Source organism: Sarcophilus harrisii, chromosome 2, assembly GCF_902635505.1.
Source record: "Sarcophilus harrisii chromosome 2, mSarHar1.11, whole genome shotgun sequence".
NCBI classification, from domain to species: Eukaryota; Metazoa; Chordata; class Mammalia; order Dasyuromorphia; family Dasyuridae; genus Sarcophilus; species Sarcophilus harrisii.
This window is the reverse complement of record NC_045427.1, coordinates 55,325,773-55,352,995: the sequence shown is the minus strand read 5'-3', so window position 1 is coordinate 55,352,995 and position 27,223 is coordinate 55,325,773. Positions and strand designations below refer to the sequence as shown.

The 27,223-nt window shown below is 39.9% G+C and overlaps 2 protein-coding genes across 4 annotated transcripts in view; one reads left to right on the top strand and one right to left on the bottom strand.

Annotated features, from left to right (window-relative positions):
• Positions 1-2,677: 2,677 nt before the first annotated feature.
• SLC7A6OS (solute carrier family 7 member 6 opposite strand) lies at positions 2,678-8,906 on the bottom strand. The gene is made up of 5 exons (XM_003758450.4): positions 8,629-8,906; positions 7,645-8,025; positions 5,680-5,880; positions 4,725-4,848; positions 2,678-4,003 (listed from the first exon to the last, which is right to left on the bottom strand). The coding sequence occupies exons 1-5, from the start codon at positions 8,812-8,814 to the stop codon at positions 3,870-3,872; spliced, it is 1,026 nt and encodes a 341-aa protein (XP_003758498.1). The 5' UTR covers positions 8,815-8,906; the 3' UTR covers positions 2,678-3,869.
• Positions 8,907-8,936: 30 nt separating this feature from the next.
• Positions 8,937-27,223, top strand: part of PRMT7 (protein arginine methyltransferase 7) — a 67,461-nt gene continuing 49,174 nt past the window's right edge. Inside the window, exons 1-3 of one of the 3 annotated variants that reach the window (XM_023495069.2) lie at positions 8,937-8,955; positions 20,998-21,109; positions 23,345-23,381. In XM_023495069.2, coding sequence (XP_023350837.1) covers positions 21,015-21,109; positions 23,345-23,381 — 132 coding nt within the window. In that variant the 5' untranslated portion in view covers positions 8,937-8,955; positions 20,998-21,014. Of the gene's footprint in view, positions 8,956-8,988; positions 9,068-9,514; positions 9,762-20,997; positions 21,110-23,344; positions 23,382-27,223 lie in introns of those variants that run through there. The other 2 variants (XM_031950215.1, XM_003758441.4) reach the window with 2 other exon arrangements.

Sequence of the window (27,223 nt, the reverse complement as noted above, 5' to 3'; positions counted from 1 at the left end):
CTTATACATTTATTTCCTGCATCATTCTCCCATTCTACCTACCACTGCCACTACCCTAAATTAGACCCTTATCACCTATTTCCTGGACTTTTGAAATAGCCTCCAGTGTCTTCTAGAACCCATTCTTTACAAATCCACGGTGTCCCTAGCTAGGTTTAGATTTTACTACTCCTGAGGTCCATCTCAGATCAATAACTATGATCCAGCCATTCTGTGGTCTTGAGATACGGCAACCACGTTTAAGGCAAAACCCAGTTGTCTACACATCTCAGAGGCAAGTAGCCAGGTTGGAGCTAGGACAACCTAGATCCTAGTCCAGCCAGCTGGTGTGGCTAAATCACTAGGCCCTCTCTTGAACCCTATGTTAGTTCCCTGAGCTCATGAAATCACAAAATTAGCCCTATCCTTTCTAGGAGCCAAGATTGTAATTCCAGTTATGCTGTGTTTCATTTCATTTCAGTGTTCATTTACTTCATTGTGGTCATGGTCTTTCTGGTTTCATTCATTCTGATTTCATTCACATCTAACCATGTTTCTCTTGAATTCTGTTTGCCTTTCAACGCATGCTGTGTTATTTCATTATACTCATTAACCACTATTTGTTTAGCCATTCCTCAGTCTATGGCACCTACACGCGTCTCATCCCAGCCACCACCTCTGCCACAAAGCCTTCCCTGATCCCCCAGTTGAAAGTGATCTCTGAAATTCTGGATCTCTGCTTTAATAGATTTAACTATTAGTTTAATAGATTAAACTATTCTATGTATAGGTGTAGATGTCACCTATAGTCCATTCTAGTAGAATGTAAATTCCGTCATGGCAAGGACTATCATTTTTCTTTTTTATTATCCCAGGGCTTTACACATATTTGGTAGGCATTTAATAAATGTTGATTACATTGGTAACAGATAAATGAGAGAAAAGTCGCTGAAAAAAGGCTTGCAAAATGCTTTCTTTAAGGGAGGCTAGAGCATCATTTGCATTTTACAAATGAGAAAATAAGTTCTGAGATTTGCTCTTAGTCACAAGTTACACACACTGAGAGTCTAGTTAAAAACCAAAGTGTTTGATGCTTTCTTAAACTGGGAGACAGGAAAGTAATAGCTCACACTGATACAGAACTGCCTTTTCCTTTTACTTAATTATCACTTTAAGGGACCACTTTAAGTTTCAACAGTGCAGCTAGAAACCCATGCATCCAATCATCCATTGATGAGGACCTATGCAATATGCTGGAATTTTGCCTTTCTGCCTTTGCATCTTTTCAGGGTCATGGTGCAAGCACTTGGATTGTTTCCCTTAGTCTTGAATCCCTTCCTATCATCTCCTTATCCAATTATATGCTTTCTTGATAAAAGTTTATATCCCTTAGCTTTATATTTTATAATGAGCAACTGTTGTTAGTTCTAGCTATTCCTAGAAATTGCAAGCCAGAGTTTTCTTGGAGTCTAGTTTCTAGCCTGAAAAAGCAAAATAATATATTTGGGGCAAAGTCAAGAAAGAGCTTTTTAGTTTGTGATCTAGAACCTTTAGGTTGAGAACAACTTTAGCTCCTTTGCTTATATGTAGTTAATCACTTGTGAACTCCATAGCACTTTTTTTCCTCATCAGGAGGAATCAGACTGCACCTTACAAAGTTGTAAGAGGTGCAAAGTACTTTCTAACAACCAGATGTCCAAAATTGAATGATGTCCTCTGGGAAGTGCATGGTTTCAATCTCAATCTCATTTCAAGTACTAAAACATTAGCTGTCCAATAAAGACATCAAATCTCAACTCCCTCTGCAAATCTTTTTAGGTTAAAAACTACCTCCTTAAAGTCATTAAGATCATAGGATTTAGAATTACAAAGTATGTTAAAGGTCATCCATTTCCCCCTCTCATTTTGTAATTGAAGAAATAAATGAAGCTGAGAGATGAGGCCTTGGGAAAACTGGAACCTATAGATAAAGTGTTAAATAGCTGAGCTAGGATTCCAAAGTGTCTTTTCATTCTAAATTCAGTGTTTCTTCCCCCATATCACAGGTGCTGCTTGTCTGGCAGTATTGCCAAGAAGAAAGGGCCCCTGGATTTGAAGTCACAAGATCTGGATCCATAATCTAGTTCTTGGCTTCCAGAGGCCTTTGATGTAGCTAATCAGCCTAACCAGTAGTGTCTTTGCAAGGTTTCATTTCTTGTGCAGGTATAATTTAAAGGATTTAACCAGAACCAAAGGCAGGGAAGCACAGTTGGAGCATTTCATTTGCGAGTACAAAGTAGGGAACAGGACTTCCTTTTATATCATTGTTGCTCAGTGGTGGGATTAATAGAATTAATTGAATTTTAATCTCTAGTTTCACCTCTTATAAAGATGCATACATCCATTTTTACATTAGGAAAACCTCAGAAGTGAAGCATGTTCTTGATCTTTCCTCTACAGAATTTATAAAGTCATAACTAATGGTAAGTCTTATATTGTTAACTCAGTTTAATCCCTGACTTCATGTTGAGTTAGTTATTACCATCCTAAAGAAGGCAATTTGGGCAGAATGGTAGATGCCTCTGAAACTAAAAAAGATGTCAGGAGAAAGTTTCTTTCCAAGTTCAATTTCTTAATTATGGCCTGAGACCAGTTAGACTTAAAATGAACTAGATAATTTGTCGTTTTTGTCTGGGGGACAATGGATTGGAAGTCAGCTATTAACCTGTGCAATCTGGCTGTTGCATCTGCTTGGGATTGTTTTCTCTACAGAATGACTTTGGGCTGGAGCTTCCAATTATTACATTCAGTGGTGCTTTGACAAACTGGAATAAAGGCAGCTGTGGTTTTAAAGGGGGGATCTGAGTAAATTCACTTGTAATATATACTCAGTTACACAACTTATGCTTATGAAACCATTGTTTCTGATTTTCCTTTTGGTGAAAGCTTGCCCATAACCTTTCTCAAGGGAAAACAAAATAGACCACACTTGATCATTGCTATTTCATTGCTAACTTTAGGGAAGGAGAGGTGACATGTGATATTGAAGAGTTTAAGGAATATTTTCTTCCATGTTCCAAAATAATTTTTAATACAATCAGTGCATCAAATTCACATATATACATACATACATATAGCTTTCTTGGCATTTCCATCAAAGGACCCCTAACTACAAGCAGGATCAAAATAAGGCCACAGATGGGAAATGGGAAAGCATCAATATGGATCATTTTCACTGTAACATCTTTACAACTGGAAACCACCTTAGTGAACATGCATATGTCTTTGTTAATAAAGTGTATACTATCAGTGCAGCCTTTTGCAGTTGTTTGTGCCTTTAACACTAGAGCTCACAAAGGCCTCAGTTCAGCAGCATAAATCATGACCCGCCTCCAGCAGCAGTACGGAAGTTGGGGAAGATCAATCTTTTCCTCTGAAGCACATTAGTGATATCCATATTTATTGGCTTCAAAAGGTAGCTTATCTTCAATTATTCAATTAAGATTCAATATTAAGAAAGCTGTATATTTGAACATGTAAAGTCAGCTCTTCAAACAGAAGAAGGAAAATTTAAAGGGCTAAAATAAAGATTAGGGAAAAGAAAATATTTTCTGGCAGTGTCGTGAAAGAGGATTTTCTTCCCAAACCAATAGGTAATACTGCAGACAGAGGTAAAAGAGCTCTGCTTTTTTATATAGGTTTTTCCTTTTCCAGCAGCACAAAATTATCTGGAGGCCAGAGTTTGACTGGAGGATCAAATATCCCAGAAGCGTGTTTTTCTTATAATCCTTTCCCCTTTCAAGGTGAGTTATGATACTGGAACAGGGTCAATAGCAAAAAGGCATATGATGCCTATGGCCAGAGCTGCCAAAGGTCTTGTTCCAGGCAACTGGTGAATGCTTGAGTATCCCTCAATCTGAATCCAAGTCCTGAGAGCTGTCATACTCAAACTCTTTCAGCACATCATAGGGATATTTGTTCCACTTCTTGGGTCTGATGACACTACTTTCCTCGTCACTAAAGCTGCCATATTCTTCATCAGATCCTAGAAAAAGAATGAGAATAGATGAACCAGACACTTGTAAAAGATATCCACAGATGACCAGTTTGTGGTTTTGTCCTTATAGGAATAGAAACAAAGTTTCTTTATAATTCAACAATTCAAAAATTGATGCTTTTACAGCTTAAAAAAAACTATACAACTCACTTAAACCTTACAATAACTTACAAGTAATTTTAAAGAAGTAACAGGCTCAGACTTATTCCTCATTTCTGATCTGGTTGTACCACTTTGGGATCGACTATGCCCTTGGGATAACTTCATTGCTATAAAATCAGTCCTTGGATTCTACCTCATTAGGAACTCTGTGCTTCATCCCTCCCCCCTCCCCCCCCCCCCCCCCCCCCCCCCCCCCCCCCCCCCCCCCCCCCCCCGCCCCAATTCCAAGTTCCCATAGAAGAGAGCTCAGTTCAGACATCTCCTTTCTCACCTAGCTGTATGATTATGGGACTTCTCTGACTGGCTCTCTCTCCTGCCACCCTCTGCTTTGTTTCCCTGTTTACCACAGTGCTTGGCACACAGTAGGTACTTAATAAATACTGGTCACAGAGTCAGTTGTATTCTAACCATCATGTCCTACTGTCTCTATCTACAGTGTGTAGTACAGAGCACTAGCCCAGAGGAGGCAAGTGAAAGGTGCTAGATCACTGATTCATGGTGACTATACCCAAGTGCTAGGTAAATGTGACCTCTTATTATGATTAACCTCTGGTGCTCGCTCTGTCACTGCTTCCTTCTTCTTCGTCGGGGTACTCATTACGCCAGTGATTCTCACTGTTCTCATCTTCATCATCATCGTCAATCTCCTCTGCTTGATGATCATCAGCTACCTGCTCATCTCAATACAAACACAGTCAAAGTCAGAGGGTACCAGGAAATCACAAACCACAATCTCTTTTTGAAAAAAACAAACAAACAAACAAAAAAAAAACAAAGAAAAAAAAATTTACCTAGTCTAAGCACAGCAGAACCAGCCCTGCTGCACTGGGAGTGGGGGTGTCAGAGGGCTTAAATTTTAATCCTACTTCTGCTGCTTCCTAGTTATTAGCTCTGTGACCTTGGCCAAACCATTTCCCCTAGAGCTTGTTCCCCTTTCTGTGGAATCAGACTGCTGGACCAGACCAGGGGTTCCTTAGTCTATTGCCTTTGATAATCTCGTAAAGTTTGTGGACCTCATTTCAGAATAATATTCTTAAATTCACAGGATTACAATAGAATTCAAGTAAACCAAATATTTAAAAACAGAAAAACAAAAATTTACCAATTCCAGGTTAAGGATTCCTGGACTAGATGCTATTCAGGGGACCTTCCTAGACTAAATCTTATAACACATTTCTATTGTCCCAATGCAAGAAAGTCAAAAAGGACTAAAGTTTTGAACTGCAGAAATGCTGCTTTACAAGTTTTTTTCAGGTGATTTAAAATAAAGATTGTGTTCTCAAACCTAGAGAAAAATGAGTAAAATACAAACATTTAAGGATGCAAATTATTACTGGAGAAAATAAATGCAATAATAGCCAGCAATTACAGAGCGCTTTAAGGCTTGCAAAGCACTTTGCAAGAGTTATCTCCTTTTATCCTTACAACAAGCCTTGGAACAACACATAAGTTCCTGCTCTCAGGGTCCACCTAAGCCTGCACCCATGCTGCCTCTGCCTTACCAGCTCCCACTCCTGACTGTATGGTTGCACAGAGAGGATGCTTTCAATCCATCCTGAGGTAAGTGTCTCCATATAGTAAATGTCATAGACATAATCATCGTCCTTCTCTCGGTGCTCAGTTCCTTTCCCATCCTTGGAAATTGATAGCCGCTCACGAATCATCTTTACTGAATTACAAAGTATCACATCTGGATCAGATTTCTATGAGGAAAATACAAAAGAATGGTTAACATACATGACATGCCAAGAACCTCAATAGATCAAAGTGAATGAAAAACCACCTACAATTTACCTTTTCATCCCAGAAACAAAGTAATTCAAATAGCATTATACATTTTTTTGGTTTTCGTCTTTCCCATGATTCTAATGTCCACGATAATTACATTATTTCCTATTTTTTAGAATAAAGTTTTATTGCTATCTCATATTATTACCTATATGTTTCCTTACTACATTCCTTTCTCTAGCCCCTACAAGAGATTACCCCTCACTAGGAAATGAATGTAAACTGTTTGCATTTTTGTTTTTCCTCCCGGGTTATGTATACCTTCTGAATCCAATTCTCCCTCAGCAACAAGAGAACTGTTCGGTTCTGCACACATATATTGTATCTAGGAAATACTGTAACCTCTTTAATATGTGTAGGACTGCTTCTCATCTTGGGGAGGGGGTGGAGGGAGGGGAAAAATCGGAACAGAAGTGAGTGCAAGGGGTAATATTGTAAAAAATTACCCTGGCATGGGTTCTGGCAAAAAAAGTTATTAAAAAAAAAAAAAAAAAGAGAGAGATTACCCCTTATAACAACGAATTTTTGTTTTTAAAAGGGAAGAAAGCCTTTATGAATTGAAGGAGAGCAAAGTAAGCAGAATTAGGAAAATAACTTTATACACTGATAACATGATAAAGACTTTAGAACTCTGATCAATGAAATAACCCATGAGTCCAAAAGAATGAAAATGAAACATACTATTCACCGCCTGCAAAGATGGTAGGCTTAAAAGAGACACACATTTTCATATGACCAACATAAGGATTTATTTTATCAAACTATGAGTCTAGGTAGTGAGGGATTTTGCTAGTTTTCACTTCAGAAAATTTTGCTCAATTGGTGGTAGTGAGGGCAGTTTGGAGCGAGAAAAGTATAAAAAATACTTATTACTTGAAAAATAACAAGCTCTTTTAAAAAAAGGAACAAAGAATTAGTTCTGTAAAACTAACCACTCATCCAAAAGTTCTGACCTAATTTTGGTTGATTGGTTGCTGTCCTTCATTCTCGAAGGGCCAAAAATGACATCACATGGTACGGTGGCTGATCAGAGCAAAACGAGCTTAGAATGCTCTGCCACAGATCAGCACCAATAGACCCTACGAACATTTTGGGTGGATTCTCTAACTTTGATATCTCATTTTTCTCCTGAGCTTATTCAATTCTGCTTTGCTCACAGAGCCCCGCCCCTTCTCTGATGAGGGCACGCCATACTACATGCAGCATTCCCCAGCCATGCTTCTGTCACCTCCGGCCCTAATTCTGTGGTGTCTCTTCTTTAGTGATGGGAGTACCCTAAACCAAGCCGGAAAAGTCCCTTGTTGAACTGGGGCCTGGTCACTACGAAGCTTTTCTACGTTAATGGATACATTTGGTTATGTCTGCTCACCACTAACTATTGCTGTTATGACCTGGGTTTATCTGGGCACTGCTCTCCACAGGCTGCTCCTGGAAGCAGCCACAGCCCACAGAAGTTAGGGCAGCTGGGTGGCGCAGTGGATAGAGCACCAGCCTTGAAGTCAGGAAGACCAGAGTTCAAATCCTACCTCAAACACTGGCCAAGTCACTTACCCTTTGTTAAACCTTAAACCACCAAAGAAGGGACAAACCGGTCCAGTATCTTTGTCAAGAAAACCCCAGAAGGGGCCTCTGAAGAGTCAGACACAACTGAAAACCCGGTGCCGTCTCAAGCACTTTACCTCGGAGGCGGGAATAGAGAGAGTCTCTTTCTCAGCGAGGTCCTCTTGAATGATGTCAAAAAGCTGGAATTCTTCCACAGAGGAGGCCAGGACGCCCGCCATGTTGCTTCCTTTTGGGGCCGCTGGTTTGGCGGCCTCGGGGGTCAGCCCGTCCTGTTCCATCCCCTTGGCAGCTTCCCCGGCCAGCAGGGTGGCCCCTACCTGCACACAGGGGGCCCGGTGCCTGGAGACCAGGCGGTAGCGGTCGTCCTGCCGGCTCATCTGCTTTGCCGCGAGGAGCTCCTGGCGGATTCTCTGGTGACTTTCCAGTGAAGGAGTCAGGGCTCTGGTGGCTTTCTCTCGGGTGATGGCCTCTCGGACATACTTCTGAACAGGCTCGTCCTAAGGGAGGAGAGGGGAGAGAATGAGCACCCTCGACATCCTCACTGTCCAGAGGGGACACAGGGAGGCTCCCGAACACCACGGCTGGGTGCGAACACGGAGGCGCCCCAGAATCCAGGGCCGGTCCCCCTGCCCTCCCGTCTCGGCGCCTTCCCGAGACCCCGCGTTCCTCTTTCCCTAAGAGACAATAACATTCTGAGCCCGGGCCTATTCCCGCGATGGGTTTTGCAGGCAGAGCCTCATACGCGTTAGGTACGTTTCATAATAAATGGCTGTTAGATGACTTTCCAAACCGTGTCTCGTCCCCGAAAATGCCAGACAGACACTTGTCACGTAGCGTTTCTCTTCCCGTCCGGGAGCATCTGCCCAGCACTGGGGGGGGAGGGGGGGTGATCTGGGGCGAAGGTCATTTAACAAACGCCAGGTGCGGGGCCAGTCTCTGGCTTCTGAAAAACCCTCCCATTAATCATCTCGCTTTTCGGAGAAGCGACAAAGGCCAGATCCCGGCAGGCGCGGCTGACGGGGGCGGAGGCCGGGCCCCGCTCGGGGCGGCCCGAGCCCGGGGGATGGCTGAGAGGGCGCCGGCCCGCCGGGCGCCGCTACCTGGGAGGACACGGTGGCCGCCAGTTTGAAGACGTTCTCCTCCACGGGCCCCGCTTCCGGGGCCACCGCCCCCTCTTCGGAGGCCCCGCTCCGCAGCCGTTTACACGAGAGGACGAGCGCCTCGGCGGGATCCGCGCCGCGCTTCCGCCTCACTCGCAGCACCGCAGGCGCCGCCTTGGCCTCCATTGTCGTGGGCCTACTCGCCTTCCCCGGGGCATGTCGGGATTGCCTTTTAGCTCCGCCTCCGACGACGCGACGCACGTGTTTCCTCCCCGCCCCCGGGGCCCTGGTGGGCGTGTCCGAATGGGACAGGGGGCGGGACCTTAAGTAAGTCTTACTCCGCCCCCTGTCCCCCGCCCCCTCCCCCCGACACGTGCTTCGGAGCCGGCTGGTCGCCGGTAGAAGATGGCGCTGGCGGTAGCGGCGGGTCGCGGGGACGGTGAGACACGTAGCCAGCCGATCGGCCGTTACGGTTCTAACGCGGGGGCTGGAAGGTGGGGGGGGGAGGGAGAGCGAAGAGAAAGGAGTGCGCGTGCGCGGTGGCAGGCGCGGGCCGTGCGTGCGTGACCGGCCGTAGGAGAGGAGGCCGAAGCGGCGGGAGGGGAGGCAGCGCTCCCGGGCCCCGCTTCAGCTTGTGTAGAGGAGGGCTGAGGGGTCCTCCAAAGAAAAAAAGTTTAAAATACGCCCCCTCGCACCTCCCGGGCCCGAGTGGCTGCCTCTCCTCTCCTTTGGTCTTGTCCTCCCGCTGCGCAAGCGGCAGAGAGAGAGAGTCGGGGGGGGTCCCTGTCCGTGGGGCCGGGGGAGCTCCCCTTCAGACCCCCCGCTGGGAAGGGGAACCCCAGGTGGTCGGGTCCGGCCCGAGCGCGCCCCCCCCCCCGGCGGAGGGGGCGTGTCCGCCCCGGCCCCTCCCCCCAGGGTTTGCTTTAGGGCCTTGTTCTAGGTTTGAGGAGTTCTAGGCCCGTCTAGCCCCTAGATGCTAATCCCCGCTCCGCCGTTTGCCGAGGGGACCGTGGCCGGAGTCACCTCAGGGGCCGCCCGCCTCCACTTCCGTAGGGGTCAGAGCCGCCTCTGCCTGTAAAAATGAAGATCCCCGAAGCAGTTAAACCCCAAAGGCAGCCCATTGCACGATTTTGGTCAGTGATGGGCCTTTTCTCTGCTCGGCGTCCGAAGGTGCCCCCAAACTCTGTGCAGCGCCGTCCCGTTAGGATGAGGGCTTCCGGCGGGGGCCTTAGAGAGCCTGCTTACTGTGCCTGGCCCCCATTAAGTCCTGCCGGAGACTGGCGCCCAGAGAGCCCCTCTAAAGGACTGGTCTGATCCAGATGCCCAGGGACTGGAGAAAGTCCGATTAAATAGTACTGGGTTAGCCCTTGCTGCGCCTCCTGACCTTCGGGAGAGAGCCCGAGCAGGAAAGGCTGAGCTGTAGCAAACCTGTGTGGGGATGTACGTGTGTAAGTGAGAAAAGTTAGGCGGGCGGGGGCCGCAGGGCGCGTGAGCTTCAGGGGAGACCTGAGATCAGTCAGACATGCGGTTACACGGCGTCTCGTTTGGCCACCGTTTCCTCCTTAATAAGTGTTAGTGTATGTAGTAATAATGCTTTTGGAAAGTTTGTCACTTTTTAGCCCATCAATAAAATTTACTCTGTGTCAAATGCTGTGCTACAAAGGCTAAAGGGAAACTTAGTAACTGATTCTAGGAATGTAAATATGATTCACATTGCAAGCTAATGGGAGGAAAGGAGCACACAATGGAGAATCCAAGTGGAGCCGGTCCTCAAGGAAGAACATGTTGACTGCTCTTGTACCCAAGCTTTTGGCTCCCCATTTTGGGCAGCGATACTTTTTCATCTTCTTACCAAAGCCTTTGATATTTGCGAAATCCTTAAAAAAACTCAATAATTATCCATTGCCTATGTGTCCAAACTTTCCACCATCTGAAACTTGATTTTTCATAAGTTTCTACTCTTCTACTTTAATCCAACTTATTCAGTGTGCCCCAAACATCTCATCCTTTTCTTCTCTTCTATCTAGATTCCTACCATTTTTTAGCATTCAGCTCAAGTCCCATTTCTTTTCTCAAACCGTTTTTTATTTTTTGCTGAGGCAACTGGGGTTAAGTGACTTCCCAAGTTTCACACAGCTGGGAAATGTTGTATCTGACACCACATTTGAACTTAGGTCCTCCTGACTTCAGGGCTGGTGCTCCATCGACTGTATCACCTTACTGCCCCTCCTCAAACCATTCTTAAAAAGCTAAAAACTCTTTGTTCTGTTGCTGTTTTCAATTTATTTACCCTTGAATTTTTTATTTAACATTTTCTTATCAATATTTAACTTATCACCATCTAAAGTTTTTATTTTCATAACCAGTGTTGTGTTTCCCATTAGGTTGTAAACTTTTTGAGGGCAGAGACCATTTTACTTGTAATTTCTTAAGATGCCTTGTACACAGTAGCCGCTAAGTAAATCAATTGTTGATCTATGTAATAAAGCCTTGGAGCACTTGAAAAAGTATAGTTATGTGGTCTTTACCCCATCCTTTGAAGAGCTCATTACTGTTGTAAAAGCCAGTACTCTAAGATATTTCTAGTGAAAGCTTGCTTTGTGATGGGAAGGTGCCTCTTAGAATTCTGCATCCACTGATTTTTAAAAATTTCTTTAGAAAATAGTATTACTATATTTACTGTATTTATATTATACATATACTATATATAATACAAATATTTTAAATACTATTTTTCCCAATTGCATGTAAAGACAATTTTCAACATTCTTTTTTAAATAAGATTTCAAGGTCCACATTTTTCTCCTTTTCTCCTTCCCATCTCTCCTCCCCAAGATGGCAAGCAATCCAATATAGGTTATACATTATCCACTGTTTCTTAATAGAGTTCTCAAGATTTCTACAAGGTCTTCAAGAAGAAAGGTGAGAAAGCTGACCTCGACAAATATAAAGCTATGTTTGATTTTTATCTATGGTAAGCACAGAGAGAGTTCTTAGGGATGTACCTGACACAGTCAGATTCTTGAATATGTTCATTAGTATCACTTATGTGGGAACACAAAGTCAATCACATCAAGGATCTGAAATCCATAAAATGATGTTTCTCTCCCTATACCATTAATAATAATGGTATTATTATATACAGACAACTATATAGATGGGGACTGGACCTCTGATGTCAGTGACATGAGGTGCTTTTGGTAAGGAATTCCTTTACTATTATGTGTGTTAGTGGCCTTCAAGACTGATCTGGAATTGCCATAGACGGTCCTCAATCTTTTGTACCTCTCTGACACTGTTGGATCAGCCACCTCGAAATTTTCTCCTCTATATCTGCACATCACTCTTTCCTGGTTCTTCTACCTCTGCCTGCTGACTCTTCCTTCTCTATCTCCTTTGTGGGTTCCTCTTCTAGATCATACCTATTAAACTCTGGATATCCCACAGAACTTGGATCTGGGCTGCTGCTTTTGTACTTGATGATCTCTTCAATTTCCATAGAGTTAATAATTACCATCTCCTGCTCCCAATCTTGCATCTCCAGCAACTGCCTTTCAGATACCTGAGACTAGATTCCTCGCAGACATTTTAAACTCAATATGTTCAAAACAACTCTTTTTAAACTTACTCTGAACATTTTTTTCTTTTTTAATGGCATTTTATTTTTCCAAATACATGCAGATAGTTGTCAACATTCACCTTTGCAAAACCTTGTGTTCCAAATTTCTCTTTCTCTACTTCCCCCTCCCCTTTACCCTCCCAGGAAAGCAAGCAATCTTATATAGGTTAAGTGTGTGCAATTATTCTAAACATTTCTATGTTCATCATGTTGCACAAAATTCAGATCAAAAGGGGAAAACCTGAGAAACACTCTCCACCCCCCAAATAGTGAAAATACTATGCTTTGATCCACATTAGTCTTCATAGTTCTCTTTTTGGATGTAGATGCACTTTGTATCACCAGTCTCTTGCTTATTGTATTCATTGTTGAAAAGACTCAAGTCTATCCTATTTGTTCATCACATAATCTTGTTACAATGTTCTCTTGATTCTCCTCACTTCATTCAGCATCAGTTCATGTTAAATCTTTCCAAGCTTTTTTGAAATCATCCTGCTGATGATTTCTTCTAGAATAATAATATTCCATGACATTCATATACCATAACTTATTTAGCCATTACCCAACTGATGGGCATCCACTGAGTTTCCAGTTCCTTTACCCTACAAACGGGCTGCCACAAACATTTTTGCACATGTGGGTCCTTTCCCCTTTTTTATGATCTCTTCTGAATAGAGATCCAGTAGAGACATTGCTGGCTCAAAGGGTATGCATTTGGGCATAACAAACAAGTGTGTCTTTTCACCTAAGTCCTCTCTTCAGACTTTCCTATATCAGTTGAGGGTACCATATATCTTGACTTTTCATTATCTTCTGCCCCCCCTTCCTCACATCTAGGACATTGTCAAGCTTGTCGATCTCCCCTCTGTAATATCCTCAGATACACCCCTTTTTTTTCTTCAGGCACTGACCATTCTAGTGTAGGCCTTTATCACCTCATGTCTAAATTATTGCAATAATTGCTGGTGAGTCTCTCTCTTTAACTCTCTGCCCATTCCAGTGTATCCTCCATGTAGTGATTTTCCCAAGGTGAAGGTCCAATCCTGTCTCTCTCCTTCTTACTAAATTTCAGTGGCTCCCTGCCACTTCTAGGATCAAATACAAAATTCTCTGCTTGGCATTGAAAGCAATTTATAATATAGGTTTCCATCTTCTCCCCTTTTACACTTTGACACAATTTTTTGATTTGGTAACACTGGATCTTGTTATACTTTGCTCCCTTCAACATGCTATTTGATCGAGTCCCTGACATTCTTGCTGTTTCACCAAAAAAAAAAAAAAGACTCAGCTCCAGGTGTTTGTTCTTTCTGACCCCATGCCTGCAACAATCTCTTTCCTCATAGCTACCTATCAAATTCTTCCAAGAATTAACCAAAATTCTGCCTTCTGTGGGAAGTGTCTTGCCTTTTATTTCCTGTTTATGCTGAATAGTTTGCTGTCTCCCCCATTAGATTGAGAGATCATTGAGAGGGTAGAGGGGACAAGAGAAGGATATTTGGAATACAAGATTTTATTTCCCAATGCTTAGCACAGTGCCTGGCAATAGTGCTTACTGATTCTGTGACTGAGAATTGTGATTGGGAGAGGTGAAATAAATCGGGATTTGAATTCAGGTTTCCTGCTTGCTGAGCCAGCCTTTCATCGATTCTGCCACTTGACTTCTCCAAGTAGTCTATCCTTTCTAAAGAAAGAGGAAATGAAAACTTGTGCTCAGGGATTGCTTCGAACCCAGGACTTTTCTGACCCTGACTTCAGGAAGATTCTTATAACTATCCTGGCTGATTAAATACAGAAAGAAGCACAGAGCAAATATAAAGCCCAAATGATTCTGTACTGAGCCAGAGGAAAGATGCTCTGGAGTCAGAAATCTCTGCATTCAAATTCCATCCCTGACACTTGTAGTAATCCTGTGACGCTAGGCAGGTCATTTAACCACCTGTCTTAGTTTAAAAATGGTCAAGTGTACAGTGCTTTGCAAATCTCAAAAGCACTATATAAATGCAAGCTATTGTTACAAATATTTTAAGGATTCAAGGATCAAAAAATAAATGTTGTTTGCTGATAAAAAAAATGGCCGAACAGGCTAAGAATGAATTTCTTGGTTGGCTCTCCAACTCATAGTAGTCAAAAGCACAGCACTATTGAGGACTAGAAGGCTGCCTTGGGTGAAGGATAGGCAAGTTTTCTGTTTCTCCATCCTTCCCCAAGGTGCCCGGGAAGGGTACCTTCATTGTTTTCCCTTTTCTGAAACAGTGGATTACATGGGAAAAGGGTTTGAGTTGATGAGGAAGAGAACCAGCTATGAAGGTTATTTGAAGTTGGAGGATTTTGAAACTGTGGAGGCGAGATTGAATTTGGAAAGAGGATAAAATGGGAGAACTTGAAAAATCAAAGGAGAAGTGTTGGTGCTTTAAGTATCCAAGAAATAGACAAGAGAGGAACAGAAGAAAGTGAAAGACTAAGAAGAAACAATAGAAGAATCTAGTTGAAGAAAAAAGTAGTTGGTAAGACAAAATAAAAAGTGAGACAAGGGATGAGGGTTTGATGGTCAGAGTGATTAGAGGTACTGAAGGTGTGTAAAAAAAGGCTGACATGAGACTCTCTGGAGCTGAAATCACAGCAGTTCCTGGGGATGTCATAAAAAGTACAGAATGAGCATCTCAGCAGAGAGAATTCTGGAATAATGTGTCCCGATACTGGAATGTCTTCTACATGATCTAAGAATGTTTGCCATAGTACTTGTTCCCAACCTTTCCTTCTCTCTCTTCCTCCACATTTACAGGGGATGGCAAGCCTTCCTGAGTATTATTTAGCCCATCTGGCCTGAATTCCTTCAGCCATTCTTCCCTGTTCCATAAAAACTTTTCAACATCATTGCACGATTCTTTTTTTCCTTCCCTGGTCATAGAAGGAGAATCCATAGACATCACTGAGACTTGTACCTTTGAGCCTATTCTCTTCTTGTTTAATTCTAGGACCTGGACCTGTCATTGGTTCTCTCTCATGTTTCTCTAACCTCCCCTTTTCCCTTCGCTTCTCTGCCTGCACACTGCGTATGAATAGTTTTCTCAATCTTTTAAGGAAAAAAAAAACCTTCCTTTGATTCTTTTAACCTCTCCAGCTCCTGTGCTATCTCCATCCTTTTATTACTAAAGTTCTTTCAAATATTTTCTACCCAATGCTTCCATTTCCTCATATATTTTGCCTTCCACACTGATTATGACACTGAGATTTTTTTCTCCAAAGGTCACGAATAAATTCCTGATGAGCAGATCTATTGTACTCTTTTAAATCGTCATCCTCAAATTGATTTTGACTTGGCCATTCTTTACTACTCCCTCCCATCTCTGTTGCACAGGTTCTATACTCCCTGGTCAGTAAATCAATCAATAAACATTTATTAAGTGCCTACTATGTGTCAGGAATTGTGTTAAGTACTGAGATAAAAAAGAGGCAAAAGACAGCCCCTTCAAGGAGCTTACAGTTGAATGGGGGAAATGACAAACATGTTCAAATAAGCTGTATAAGGAATAAATAAGAAATAAGAATGGGAAAGTACTAGAATTAAAAGAGCTTGGGATAGGCTTCCTGTAGAAGATGGGATTTTATTTGTTATTTAAAGAAAGCCAGGAAGTATAGCAGGGGAGAGAAAGCATTCCAGATATGACTAAGCCAGAGGCCAGTGTCACTAAATTGAAGAGTATGTTAGGGTATAAGGTGTGACAACTTTGGGGAGATCAGAGGGGACCAAGGGAAAAATGAAGGGCTTTGAATGCTAATAGAGTGCTTACATTTGCCCTTGGAGGCAACAAGGGGTCACTGGAGTTTATTGAAGAGTGGGGTCACATGATCAGACCTATGCTATAGTGGCTTGCCCAGGGCTTGCCTGGAAAACAGACTTAAGGCAGGCAGCCTTGCTGGCAGGTTTTGCAAAACTCCACATATGAGATGATGAGGGTGGTGACAGTGTCAGAAGAGGGGGTGGGGCATAGCAAAGAGATGTATGGCTTTGGCTAGAATATGGGGGTGAGAGATTGTGAAGATGACACCAAGGACTGGTACCCCCATCCTGCCTTTATAATCCTTTCTCATTTAACCAGTTCTGCTGTGGTCGCTCTTCTCTTTTCTGTGTTCTTCCTTTGGCACTTTCATTTGTTTCTTGGTTTTTGCTGTTAACTCTGGCACATGATTTCCAAACCTCTCAAGTAGTCATTTTTCCTATAAACCTTGCACCAGAGTCAATTCCCTATAGTGTATCTCAGATTGGACATCCTTTCAGCACCTCAAGTCAATACACTGAAGACAGCTTTTTTTTTCTCCCTTTAATCTTGATCATCTTTGATTACTTAGTTTTTAAGAATAAATGGAGATGAGATTCTTCTCTTTTCATAATCATGCGATTTAATTTGATTTTTTGCTTATGATGTGAAGTTGATCATAATTCTGTTTAACATTTGAGGTTCTCCATAGTCTAATACTGCTTTTCTCTTCCAGCTTTATATCTTGTGACTTCCCTCTGCACCAGATTATGCTGTGGTTAAAATGTGACACTCTGCTTCTGAACGGGTTGTGTACTGTTCTGCTTTTTTCTCTTTGATCTCTGTTCCCTGAGTTTGGAATGCCTTCCTATCTTCTTTCAGCCTGTTGAATTTCTACTTTTCCCTTTAATTTAAAGCCTCCAATATAAAGCCTTTCTCAGTTCCCTTAGTGTGGAATGACTTTCCTTCTCAGACCTTCTAGGATGCTTTGTGAAGTATAGTAGGCTTGCCTCTATTTGATTCTTATCTGTGAGTTCAATGAAGGCCCATTTTAGCTAAATTTTGGGATTCCCTAACATTTAGCACAGTGCTTTGCACACAACAATTGTTTACTTAGTATTTCATGAATAAATAAGTAAATGAACCTTGTTCAAAACAGAGTTTGCTTTTTTTTCTCCCTAAGAAAAGCCTTAGGTGGTTAATATAGTTGTTACTAATTATTGGGAACCTAATGGTCGGTGCTATAGTTGCAAAAACAAATTAAGTTCCTGCTTTCAAGGAGTTAAAATTTAGTGGTGGTGGGAAGAGAGGTGATAATGGTGAGAGAAACATACAAGTAATTAATGCAAGCTAAGATATAAGAGCCATGCCTTTATTTCTCCTCATTGCCTAAGGATAAATAATAGTTCACCTGTCTTTTGAAAATGAATCTTGATTTTTTCTTGTTTTTATATCAGCTTTATTTCTGAATATTCTTTCCCATTCTCCTACTTAATGTGCCATCTAATGAAACAGAAATTAAAAAAGAGGAAAAAATAAGTAAAACCAACCAATGCCTTAAACTGTCTTTTGGCAGTATTCCACATCTGCAGTCCTGAATTTTGCAAAGAGGGGAAGGAGGACCATTTTGTCAATTCTTCCCTGGAGCCAGACTTGATGATCATAATTACACAGTGTTTGGTTGATTGCATTTCAAAGAATAGCTATTTCTAAAGCACTTTGGCTTACCTTTACACTGTGAGAGAGGTGGTACAAGGGCTCTCTACATAGTCCCATTTGACAGATGAGACTTATAAGTGCCATGCCCTAAATGACTATTTGGTCACAGACTTTGTAAGTAATGGATCCTCAATGTAAACTTAATCTCTTTCTTCACTCCAAGCTGGGTGTCTTTTCTAGAATTCCAGATTACCTCTGTGCAAATAGGTATTGTGGGGGGACTTCAGAGAGGTCACATTGTTGGAAAGGATCAGGGGAGCTTTCAGGTGGGAGCTGTCCTTGTGATCAGGCCTTGAAGAATAGATGAGATTTGACAGTAGATCTGGATAAGAAAGACATGGAGTCAGAAGAAATAGCATAGTAGGGTTAGATTCAGATGAGACCTAGCTGTATGAGAGTAGGTTGCTTAAATCAGAATCTATTTCTTTATCTGTAAAATGAGAATATATTCACTAGCAACCTCACAATGTAGATGTGAGCATCAAATGATATAATGTACATACAATTAATTGCTTTGTAAAACTTGTAACTTCTGTGTAAATTTTAGCCCATCCTATTTCATGAATAAATGCAGGAAAGTATGACACATATTCATGGATTATAGATTATTCCAGTCTGATTGGAATTTGGTCAAGTTTATATAAAGGAATACTAGAAAGTTAGGTTAGAGCCATGTATTTTGAAGGACTTTGAATTCAAAGTGATGAGGTTGCGCTTTTTTTCCCTTCATTTATATGCAAAAAAGTAATTTAAGTAGCATTTTTAGAAGTGGATTAAATAATATCGATGCACATATATAATTGCATGTATATAATATAAATAAAATATATATAATGGAGAAATGTAAGTTTATTCTTATGATTTTATCTTTGGTACATTGCTTTTGTTTTATTCTTTGATAATTAACTGAAATTGTAAAACAGGAATTTAGTTTGGTCTTTCTTCAGAATTCCTAGTGAAGTGGAAGACAAAGTATTAGAAACTACCAGTTCTGCCTGAAGCACTTGGATATTGCCAGGAGAGACGAGTTTAGAGAAATGTTGTATTTTGTGGCTGTCACAGTACATCTTTCTGAATTTGAGTTACAGAAAGAGAATGATAATCAGATGGTTATGAAAAGTGCATTTTCTAAAGCAATTGTAAACAACAAAAATTTATCCAAAGGCAAAGCTGATCTTGTGGTGTTGTTTTTAGTGAATCATCAAAAAGATAAATTTTTAAAGTTCCCAGGAATATGACACAAAATTGTCATATATAATCATGGTCATATAGAGAGGAAGAGAGATCTTTAGAGAGATATTCTGGTAGTCAATGGGGAGTCATTAAAGATGGTAGACCAAGGGTGTGACTTAGTTATAATTTAGCAAAATAATTGTTGTACAAGTACACAGTCTTTATAATAGACTAGTTAGAGATGGGGAGACTAGTTAGGAAATCGTTGACAAATGGGGCATAGAAAGAAATGAGGCAATTCAGAGGCAAAATGTACAAGCCTTGAGAAGTGATTGTGACTTCACATGGATTAAGTGTAAAAAGATTATTGGCTTTGCCTGATTTACTTCAGACCCAGCTTCATAGACAAGCTCACTGTTTACTTTTGACACTTTTAAACATAGCTTTTTATTTTTCCAAATACATGCAAAGATAGTTTTCAACAATTATCTTTGCTAAATCTTATGTTCCTAATTTTTCTCCCGTCTTCCCCCCACTCCCTCCCACAGACAGCAAGCAATCCAATAGAGGTTAAATCTGTGAAATTCTTCTAAACATATTTCCATATTTGTCATGCTATGCAAGAAAAATCACATCAGAAGGAGGAAAAAAAAAACTTGAGAAAAAAACAAAATAAGCAAGCAAAGAAACAAAAAAGAAAATACTATGCTTTGATCCACATTTGGTCTCTAAAGTATTCTCTTTGGATGCAGATAGCACTTTCAATCCCAAATCTATTGGAATTGCTTTAAATCACCTCTTTGTTGAAAAGAACCAAGTCTATCACAGTTGATTATCATATAATCTTGCTGTTACTGCATACAATATCTCTTGGTCAACTTGCTTCACTCAGCATCAGTTCATATAAGTCTTTCCAGGCTTTTCTGAAATCAGCCTGCTCACCATTTCTTATAGAACAGTAATATTCCATTACATTCATATACCATAATTTATGTAGCCATTCCCCACTGATGAGCATCCTCTCAGTTTCCAATTCTCTGCCATTACAAAAAGGGCTACTATAAACAAAGAGGGCTGCCACAAACATTCTTGCACATACAGATCCCTCTCCCTTCTTTAAGATCTCTTTGGGGTATAAGCCCGGTAGAAACACCGCTGGATCAAAGAGTATGCACAGTTTGATAATTTTTTGAGCATAGTTCCAAATTGCTCTCCAGAATGGATGTATTCACAATTCCACCAACAATGTACTAGTGTCCCTGTTTTCCCATATTCCCTCCAACATTCCTCATTATCTTTTCCTGTCATTCTAGCCAATCTGACAGGTGTGTAGTGGTATCTCAGGGTTGTCTTAATTTGCATTTGTCTGATTAATAATGATTTGGAGCATCTTTTCATGTGGCTAGAAATATTTTCAGTTTCTTCGTTGCACATGATATTTTTGACAAAGCAGATAATGGATGTGATTGTTCATGTAATAGAGCTGTAGGTCTTTGAATTTTATATGTGTAAAATAATCCTTAGCAGAAAATTAGCCGGCCTGTTTGAATTATTTGATATCTTTGTATTTCTTGAGGCCAAGGGAAGCAATTATTGGTGGCATCCTCCCCCTTTTCCTTTCCTTTTGTTTCCTTTTGTTTTCTCATTTGTTTCTTCATTCTTTTTTATCCTTGTCTTTCCCACCCCTTTCTTCTATTTATGCCCATCCTGGTTATACAACATCTTGAGCACTATTTCATTCCTTTCAGAGTTACTGAAGTTGTTGACACTTAGCTTGACCCTTTATTCTTGTAGACCTTTTAACACAGTGTTTTCTGATTGGAGTTAAGCTATATTGAATATGTTTGACAATCTTGCAAATAATCAAAGCTTCATATCTTTAAAGCTCAAGAAGCAATTAACTGAATCATGTTGATTAGCCATTCTTGATTAGAATTCTTTGAAGATAGGATGGTTTATACTTGTTAGCACATTGATTTAGTTATTTCCACTTTATTTTGGGGGTCTTATGTGTGAATAGGTTTCTGATAAGTGGATCAATGTACAAGTTTCTCTACTAAAATCAACTCAAGAGAGTTCTCTTTTCTGTACCAAAACCAGATGGCCTAATTGACACCATGAAGGTCTTCTGTGGGCGGGCGAACCCAACAACAGGCTCAGTGGAGTGGCTGGAGGAAGACGAGCACTATGATTATCATCAAGAGATTGCAAGGTAGGACAACACTGAACTTCAGTTACAGTTGAATAGTTATAATGCTGTTAACTTAACCAATATGGAGTTTATGGGATGGAGCTGAAGAGATTACACACCAATGATGGAGCAGTGCTCCATATAGTTTTGAAATTCTTTTGGGATCTTTTTATAATAGGAACAGAGGCAAGGCTGTTGTGTTATATACATTGTGTCCTTGCTGAATGTTCAATACAGGGATAAACTTGTAGCTTATTTGGATGGGGCACCACTTCCTTGCCAGGTCTCATTATTACTCACTGAATTTTCAACTCCTTTTGAGCCAGCCTTTGCTTCAAAGGCATTATAGTAATAATCATATTACAGGTATCCAGAGAAGATACCAATGTACAGGTCCTAGGTTGTGTATTAATGGAAAAACGTGGAGCTTTGTGTATTGGAAAAGGCCCTGGATTTGGGATCAGAAGGTCTCATTTTGGTTTTGCTCTTAACCAATGATGCAATACTAGACAACTCTTTGGACTTCTTGTACCTTGGTTTCTTCATCTATGCAAATGAAGAGATTAAATTAGATAAAAGCTTAAGATTTCTTCCAGCTCTCAATCCTATGAATCTATGTAAATAGATATATATATTCTCTATTAGTTCTAACATGCTTAGACTATAGCAAAAGGGAAACAAAAGTTTAGGAAGATAATGTTTATGAATTTTAAAGATCTACATGTTTAGCTGAAATGAGATTATACTTATTATATGGGTTAGAATGACTGGAATGGAACTGTGCATTGCTTTCTTCCTGTCCCAATCCTTGAGCTATTTCAAAATGAACCATAATATCTTAAATTACCATAGTGTAGGCCAAGGAAATATGTAGGAACTTTATAGTAATAGAGTCCCAGAAAAATGGTTATAAGGCACATAAGCATCTTAAGTATTGAGAAAAGAAGAGGATAATTTCTAGTTGGAGCCTAGATATCTCCAATGGGAAAATCCCCAGATATTCTACTAGATATGGTCTAGGTTTGAACATTTAACTTCAGACAAGAAGTAGAAGTATTCAATAAGAGATATTTATTTTTAAATTTTGTGTCTGTTCTTTTTTGGAAGAGTAAGGCTTCCTAGAGCTCAGATGTGATCTGGATTCTCATATGGTGTGTCCCTGGTACTGAAGTTCTGGAAGCCTGCTTATATTGAGAGGGCTTTGAGCATAAGTTTTACACCATTAGTCAATCAATCAACATTTCTTAAGTGCCCAGTATGTGCCATGTACTTTGCTAAGCAGCCTGAATTTATAGTTGAGTGTAGCTCGGTATTTGGAAACTTCTCACTAGTGTGATGATGTTTTTAACCACAGCAATTCTCAGAGACTATCATAGTGTTAAAAGAGATGGAGTTCTGCTTTGTGGAAGAAATGCCCGCCCCAGCAAATCATTACCCCTTGAATTGTTGTAGGAGGTGGGGACATAATTATGGAATAGGCCCATAAATACATGACAACACACATGCATGGAGATGTTAGTGCTATGATTTCACTGTTGGAGGTTCACCTTTCATAGGTGAATATCATAACCTTTTAGCCTTTGGTATATGGTTTCATTAATTACTGTGTCACAAAGTGAAGTGAGCAGAACAAAGAGAACAATTTATGCAGTGAGAGTATTATAGATGAACAACTTTGAAAGACTTAGGAACTCTGATCTGTATAAGGACCAACTGCAATTTCAAAAGACTTCTGATGAAATATCCTGCTCATTTCATGATAGACAGGTGAGGATTCAACGCAAAATAAGACATTTTTGGACATGGTCAATGCGGAAATTTATTTTGCTTGACTATATATGTTATATATATATATTATGTTTTTAATTTTTGTTTTCTTATCCAATTGAAAATTGAAGGGTGTGGGAAGGAGAGAATGCACATTTTTTGCTGATTAAAAAAAAATAAAATTTAATAAAAAGAAAGAAATTTACTCTGTCCTCCAAAATTTGTCATCTGGGTATGAAATCTCTGGCTCTTAGTGAGGTTTGTCCTTTGATAAAAAGTAAGGCTTGTTTTTTATTGTCCTTTCCATATTCCCAAGTATTTACAAATTGGTAGGATAGATTAGACTTGATGAATGCTAATAAAGCCTTTGCGAGGTCTTTGTAGTTCTTCTTTTAGTCATGATTAGGTATCAGAGGAGAACTTGAGATGACACTGTACCTATATGTATAGTTTTAACCAAGGGTTTTTAATGTCTTTTTCTGTTTTTAGATCATCATATGCAGACATGCTGCATGATAAAGACAGAGTGAGTATGAGAAAATTGTGTCATACTGGTATGTTCACATTACTCTGATTAGAGAGAAGCATAACTACAGTTTATAACATAATCAAATTTCACCATGTACAACATATAGATTTCAAAATAAATTTATAATTTTCACTTAGATCTTTGCTAGTCACCTAAGACTGAAGTAACCAGTTTGGCCACTAATGTATAATTATATTTAAGTTTTTGTGTGTATTTTTGCTTTGCTTTAGTGTTTCTTAACTGCCAGATATGTATCAATAAATATCAAGACTTTATTAGCTTTTAAAAACATTTTGGTAGTTGGTTCAACCTAGGTGTTGTATGAATAACATTGGGATACATTTTTGGATCTGTGTTTCCATCAATTTAGATACTTCCAACAGTCCTTCTCAACCTGTGCAACTTTGTCCATATCCTCCCATAAATCCTCCATAGGGGGCTATCAGGTGCTCTGGTGTTCTCTTTATAGATTTTTTTGACCTTAATGTGAATTCTAAAATTCACATATTTTCCCATGATATAATATATTAATAAGGTCACATAATAATGACTTTACTTTTGTTGTATGCAAAAATGGGAGCATAATTTTCCTTCTTTCCAGTCATGGTTCTCTTTGGTAACATCCTTTATTCTTTTTCTCCTGCATTGTTCTTGGTCAATTGGTTAAATTCGCTGATAAACCTGTTATGTACCTCTCCATTGCTCTTTGGATGATCAACAATTTTAATTTTTTCAGATAGTGATTTTCTTTGACTCATAATCCTATAGCATCATCAGATAATTATTGATGTTAAAAAAAAAGACAGATCTGGTAAATTTAAGGAGATGTTCAGGGCCATTAAATGCACTACTGCATAGTTTCCAAAAGGCAGTGTTCAGTTCTGGGAGCACATCTATCCATTCTGTGATGGTCCTACTTTGTGACTTGTCCATCCTATTGGATTTTTCATTCACTTGGTCTTTCTTAATGCGGATAATTCTGATTTCTTATGAATTTGTCTCAATCTGATGCAAATTACCCAGAGAGTGATTATGGATCTTTCTAAAGGGCATGATAAAGATATTATAATGATATCCAAAATTAGGACTATCTGGAGGTTTTATGAATTTCTCTTCCATTTAGAGTCTGTGCTAGACACTCTCCATAATTCTGGCAAACTTCTTTTGGGGAATTTGTTTCAAATCATAGATCCTTTTGATCACTATCTAATTGCCAAAACAAAGTCAAACAAAACAAGCTACTCTCTTGGCCATCTCTTTTATTTTATTTTATTCTTTTTTTTCTTTTTGAAGGAATATTCATAATATTTAGGTAAGAATTAGTCTACTTGACTTTATTTTCCCTTGAAATCTTATTCCTGATGTTTTCCAGCTCTTTTTTTTTCCCCTCTTCTGTATTCACTTTTGGATTTATGCATACCTCTGTATTAATTTGACGATTCTTAAATTCTTCCTTAGAATTCTCCTATATTTTCCACAGTAGTTTTAGACATGTAAGTTGCACTTATTTTCATTGTGGCTATTTTGCAAATACTTATGAGCTCTATAATATGAGATGGCTATTAAATATCTCATGAAACTTGCAAGAGTTCAACTATTTTATTAGCTTCTTTAAGGAATACCTGGGAAGCAGCTTCCTTTTGTCTTACAATTCCATTTATAATGAGAATATCAAGATTGACATGATTCAGTTCTTCCAGTGGCATGTGCATTCACTGATAACTAGACAAGAACCTCATATTTAGTATCAGTAGTTAAATTTAAGTTTTTATATGGTTAATAAACTGCATGTTTTTTTTTTTTTTGTACCCTCTGTGTCCTTTATTATCCCATTTTGCTAATTGCTAGACCTGAGATGAGTCTACCTCTGCCACAGTAGAAAATGAAGAGATCATAGAGGATTGGGTGCCATTTTGTAGTTTTATTTATTTCATGAATTTCCATGTCTCAAGAATCAGTCAACAAGTGGTTTCTCTGTTGGTGTTGAACTTTTCTTATTAAACCAATCTGATCCTTGAAAATCAAGTATGTTTTTTTCCCCTGAGGTTGTACTTGAAACTTTTCTAACACAGTAGAATTTGTCAGACCTTGCATTCTGTTTCTTGTAGCCTGGAATTCACTTTGTTAATATAATTAGTTCCTTATGCTCAAAAAGTTATCAGACTGTGCATACCCTTTGATCCAGCAGTGCTACTACTGGGCTTATATCCCAAAGAGATACTAAAGAAGGGAAAGGGACCTGTATGTGCCAAAATGTTTGTGGCAGCCTCTTTATAGTGGCAAGAAACTGGAAACTGAGTGGCTGCCCATCAGTTGGAGAATGGCTGAATAAATTGTGGTATATGAATATTATGGAATATTATTGTTCTGTAAGAAATGACTAACAGGATGATTTCAGAAAGGCCTGGAGAGACTTACATGAACTGATGCTGAGTGAAATGAGCAGGGCCAAGAGATCATTATATACTTCAACAATAATACTAGATGATGACCAGTTCTGATGGACCTGGCCATCCTCAGCAATGAGATCAACCAAATCATTTCCAATGGAGCAGTAATGAACTGAACCAGCTCAGCCAGAGAAAGAACTCTGGGTGATGACTAAAACCATTGCATTGAATTCCCAATCCCTATATTTATGCCCACCTGCATTTTTTATTTCCTTCACAAGCTAATTGTACCATATTTCAGAGTCTGATTCTTTTTGTACAGCAAAATAACGGTTTGGTCATGTATACTTATTGTGTATCTAATTTATATTTTAATATATTTAACATCTACTGGTCATCCTGCCATCTGGGGGAGGGGGTGGGGAGTAAGAGGTGAAAAATTGGAACAAGAGGTTTGGCAATTGTCAATGCTGTAAAGTTACCCATCCATATAACCTGTAAATAAAAGGCTATTAAATTAAAAAAAAAAAAAAAAGAAAAGAAAAAAGATTATAATTAGTTCCTGGGATTAAGATGATGGGGTGGGCCCTAGTCAGCTGATGGAGAGAACTGCCCAGGGGAGAAACAGAGGAGGTCAATCATCAGTGGGCTTGGGTCCCTGAGTAACTCTTACTTCCAGCGTGGGTGAGAGAGAAAAATTCATTCTTTCTTCTTTCCCCAAAAAGACTATTGCTTTTGAAAAGACATTGCTTTTGAAACCTGTCTCTCCAAGCAGTTTGAAGTTCTCCTTGTTGGGATATAGTTTTATTCAACCACAAAATGAAGATGTGGGATATAATCTTGAGGGGTACCCTCCAATTCTTAAGTCCTAGTGATACTTGTTTCTTTTTTGTGCAGTCTTCTAAGCAGCCAGGAGATGTCCTTGCATGCTTTACTAAATTGCCAGCGTGGAGTGAGTCTTATGCACTGAATATTCTTGAAACTATATGATCAGTGGTATTTAGTAGAAAGCAGAGACTTGTACTGCTTTGGTTACTTGTTGTGCTCTATTTTGTCAGGATATGTTTATATGTTGTTATGGTTGGGAGTTATAAATGTTTTTGGAATAAATGGTTCAAAATTAAACATAAAGTTGTTGTATATAAATTCTCTAGGAAAAGGAGGTAGTCCCTTCTTTCTAGAAACTCTTATCCTAATTGTTTGTATGTGGGGTGATTCATTGTAGAAGGTGATGGAAAAGGGCCATCGTTCTTTGTATACCATGGCAGTGCAGGAAATGACAGATTTCCATTAGTATCATTTAGAGCAGCAAAATTAGACCTTCTTCTTATTTTGGACAGTGCCAAGGACTTTGGTCCAAGAACTTTTTTGGATTGTCAGAAGTCATGGCTGCTGAAAATGCTGGAATGACACATCCCAAGCAAGGGCTGGGGTGGAAGCAGATTTGGT

What these genes read in the sequence shown, in the direction of transcription:
- SLC7A6OS (XM_003758450.4), bottom strand. Translation starts at nt 8,814, where the DNA reads ATGGAGGCCAAGGCGGCGCCTGCGGTGCTGCGAGTGAGGCGGAAGCGC. An exon ending in CGGCCACCGTGTCCTCCCAG is followed by an intron (nt 8,026 to 8,628) that starts GTAGCGGCGCCC and finishes CTCCTCCCTTAG; the next exon opens with GACGAGCCTGTTCAGAAGTA. An exon ending in ACAGTCAGGAGTGGGAGCTG is followed by an intron (nt 4,849 to 5,679) that starts GTAAGGCAGAGG and finishes TGAGATGAGCAG; the next exon opens with GTAGCTGATGATCATCAAGC.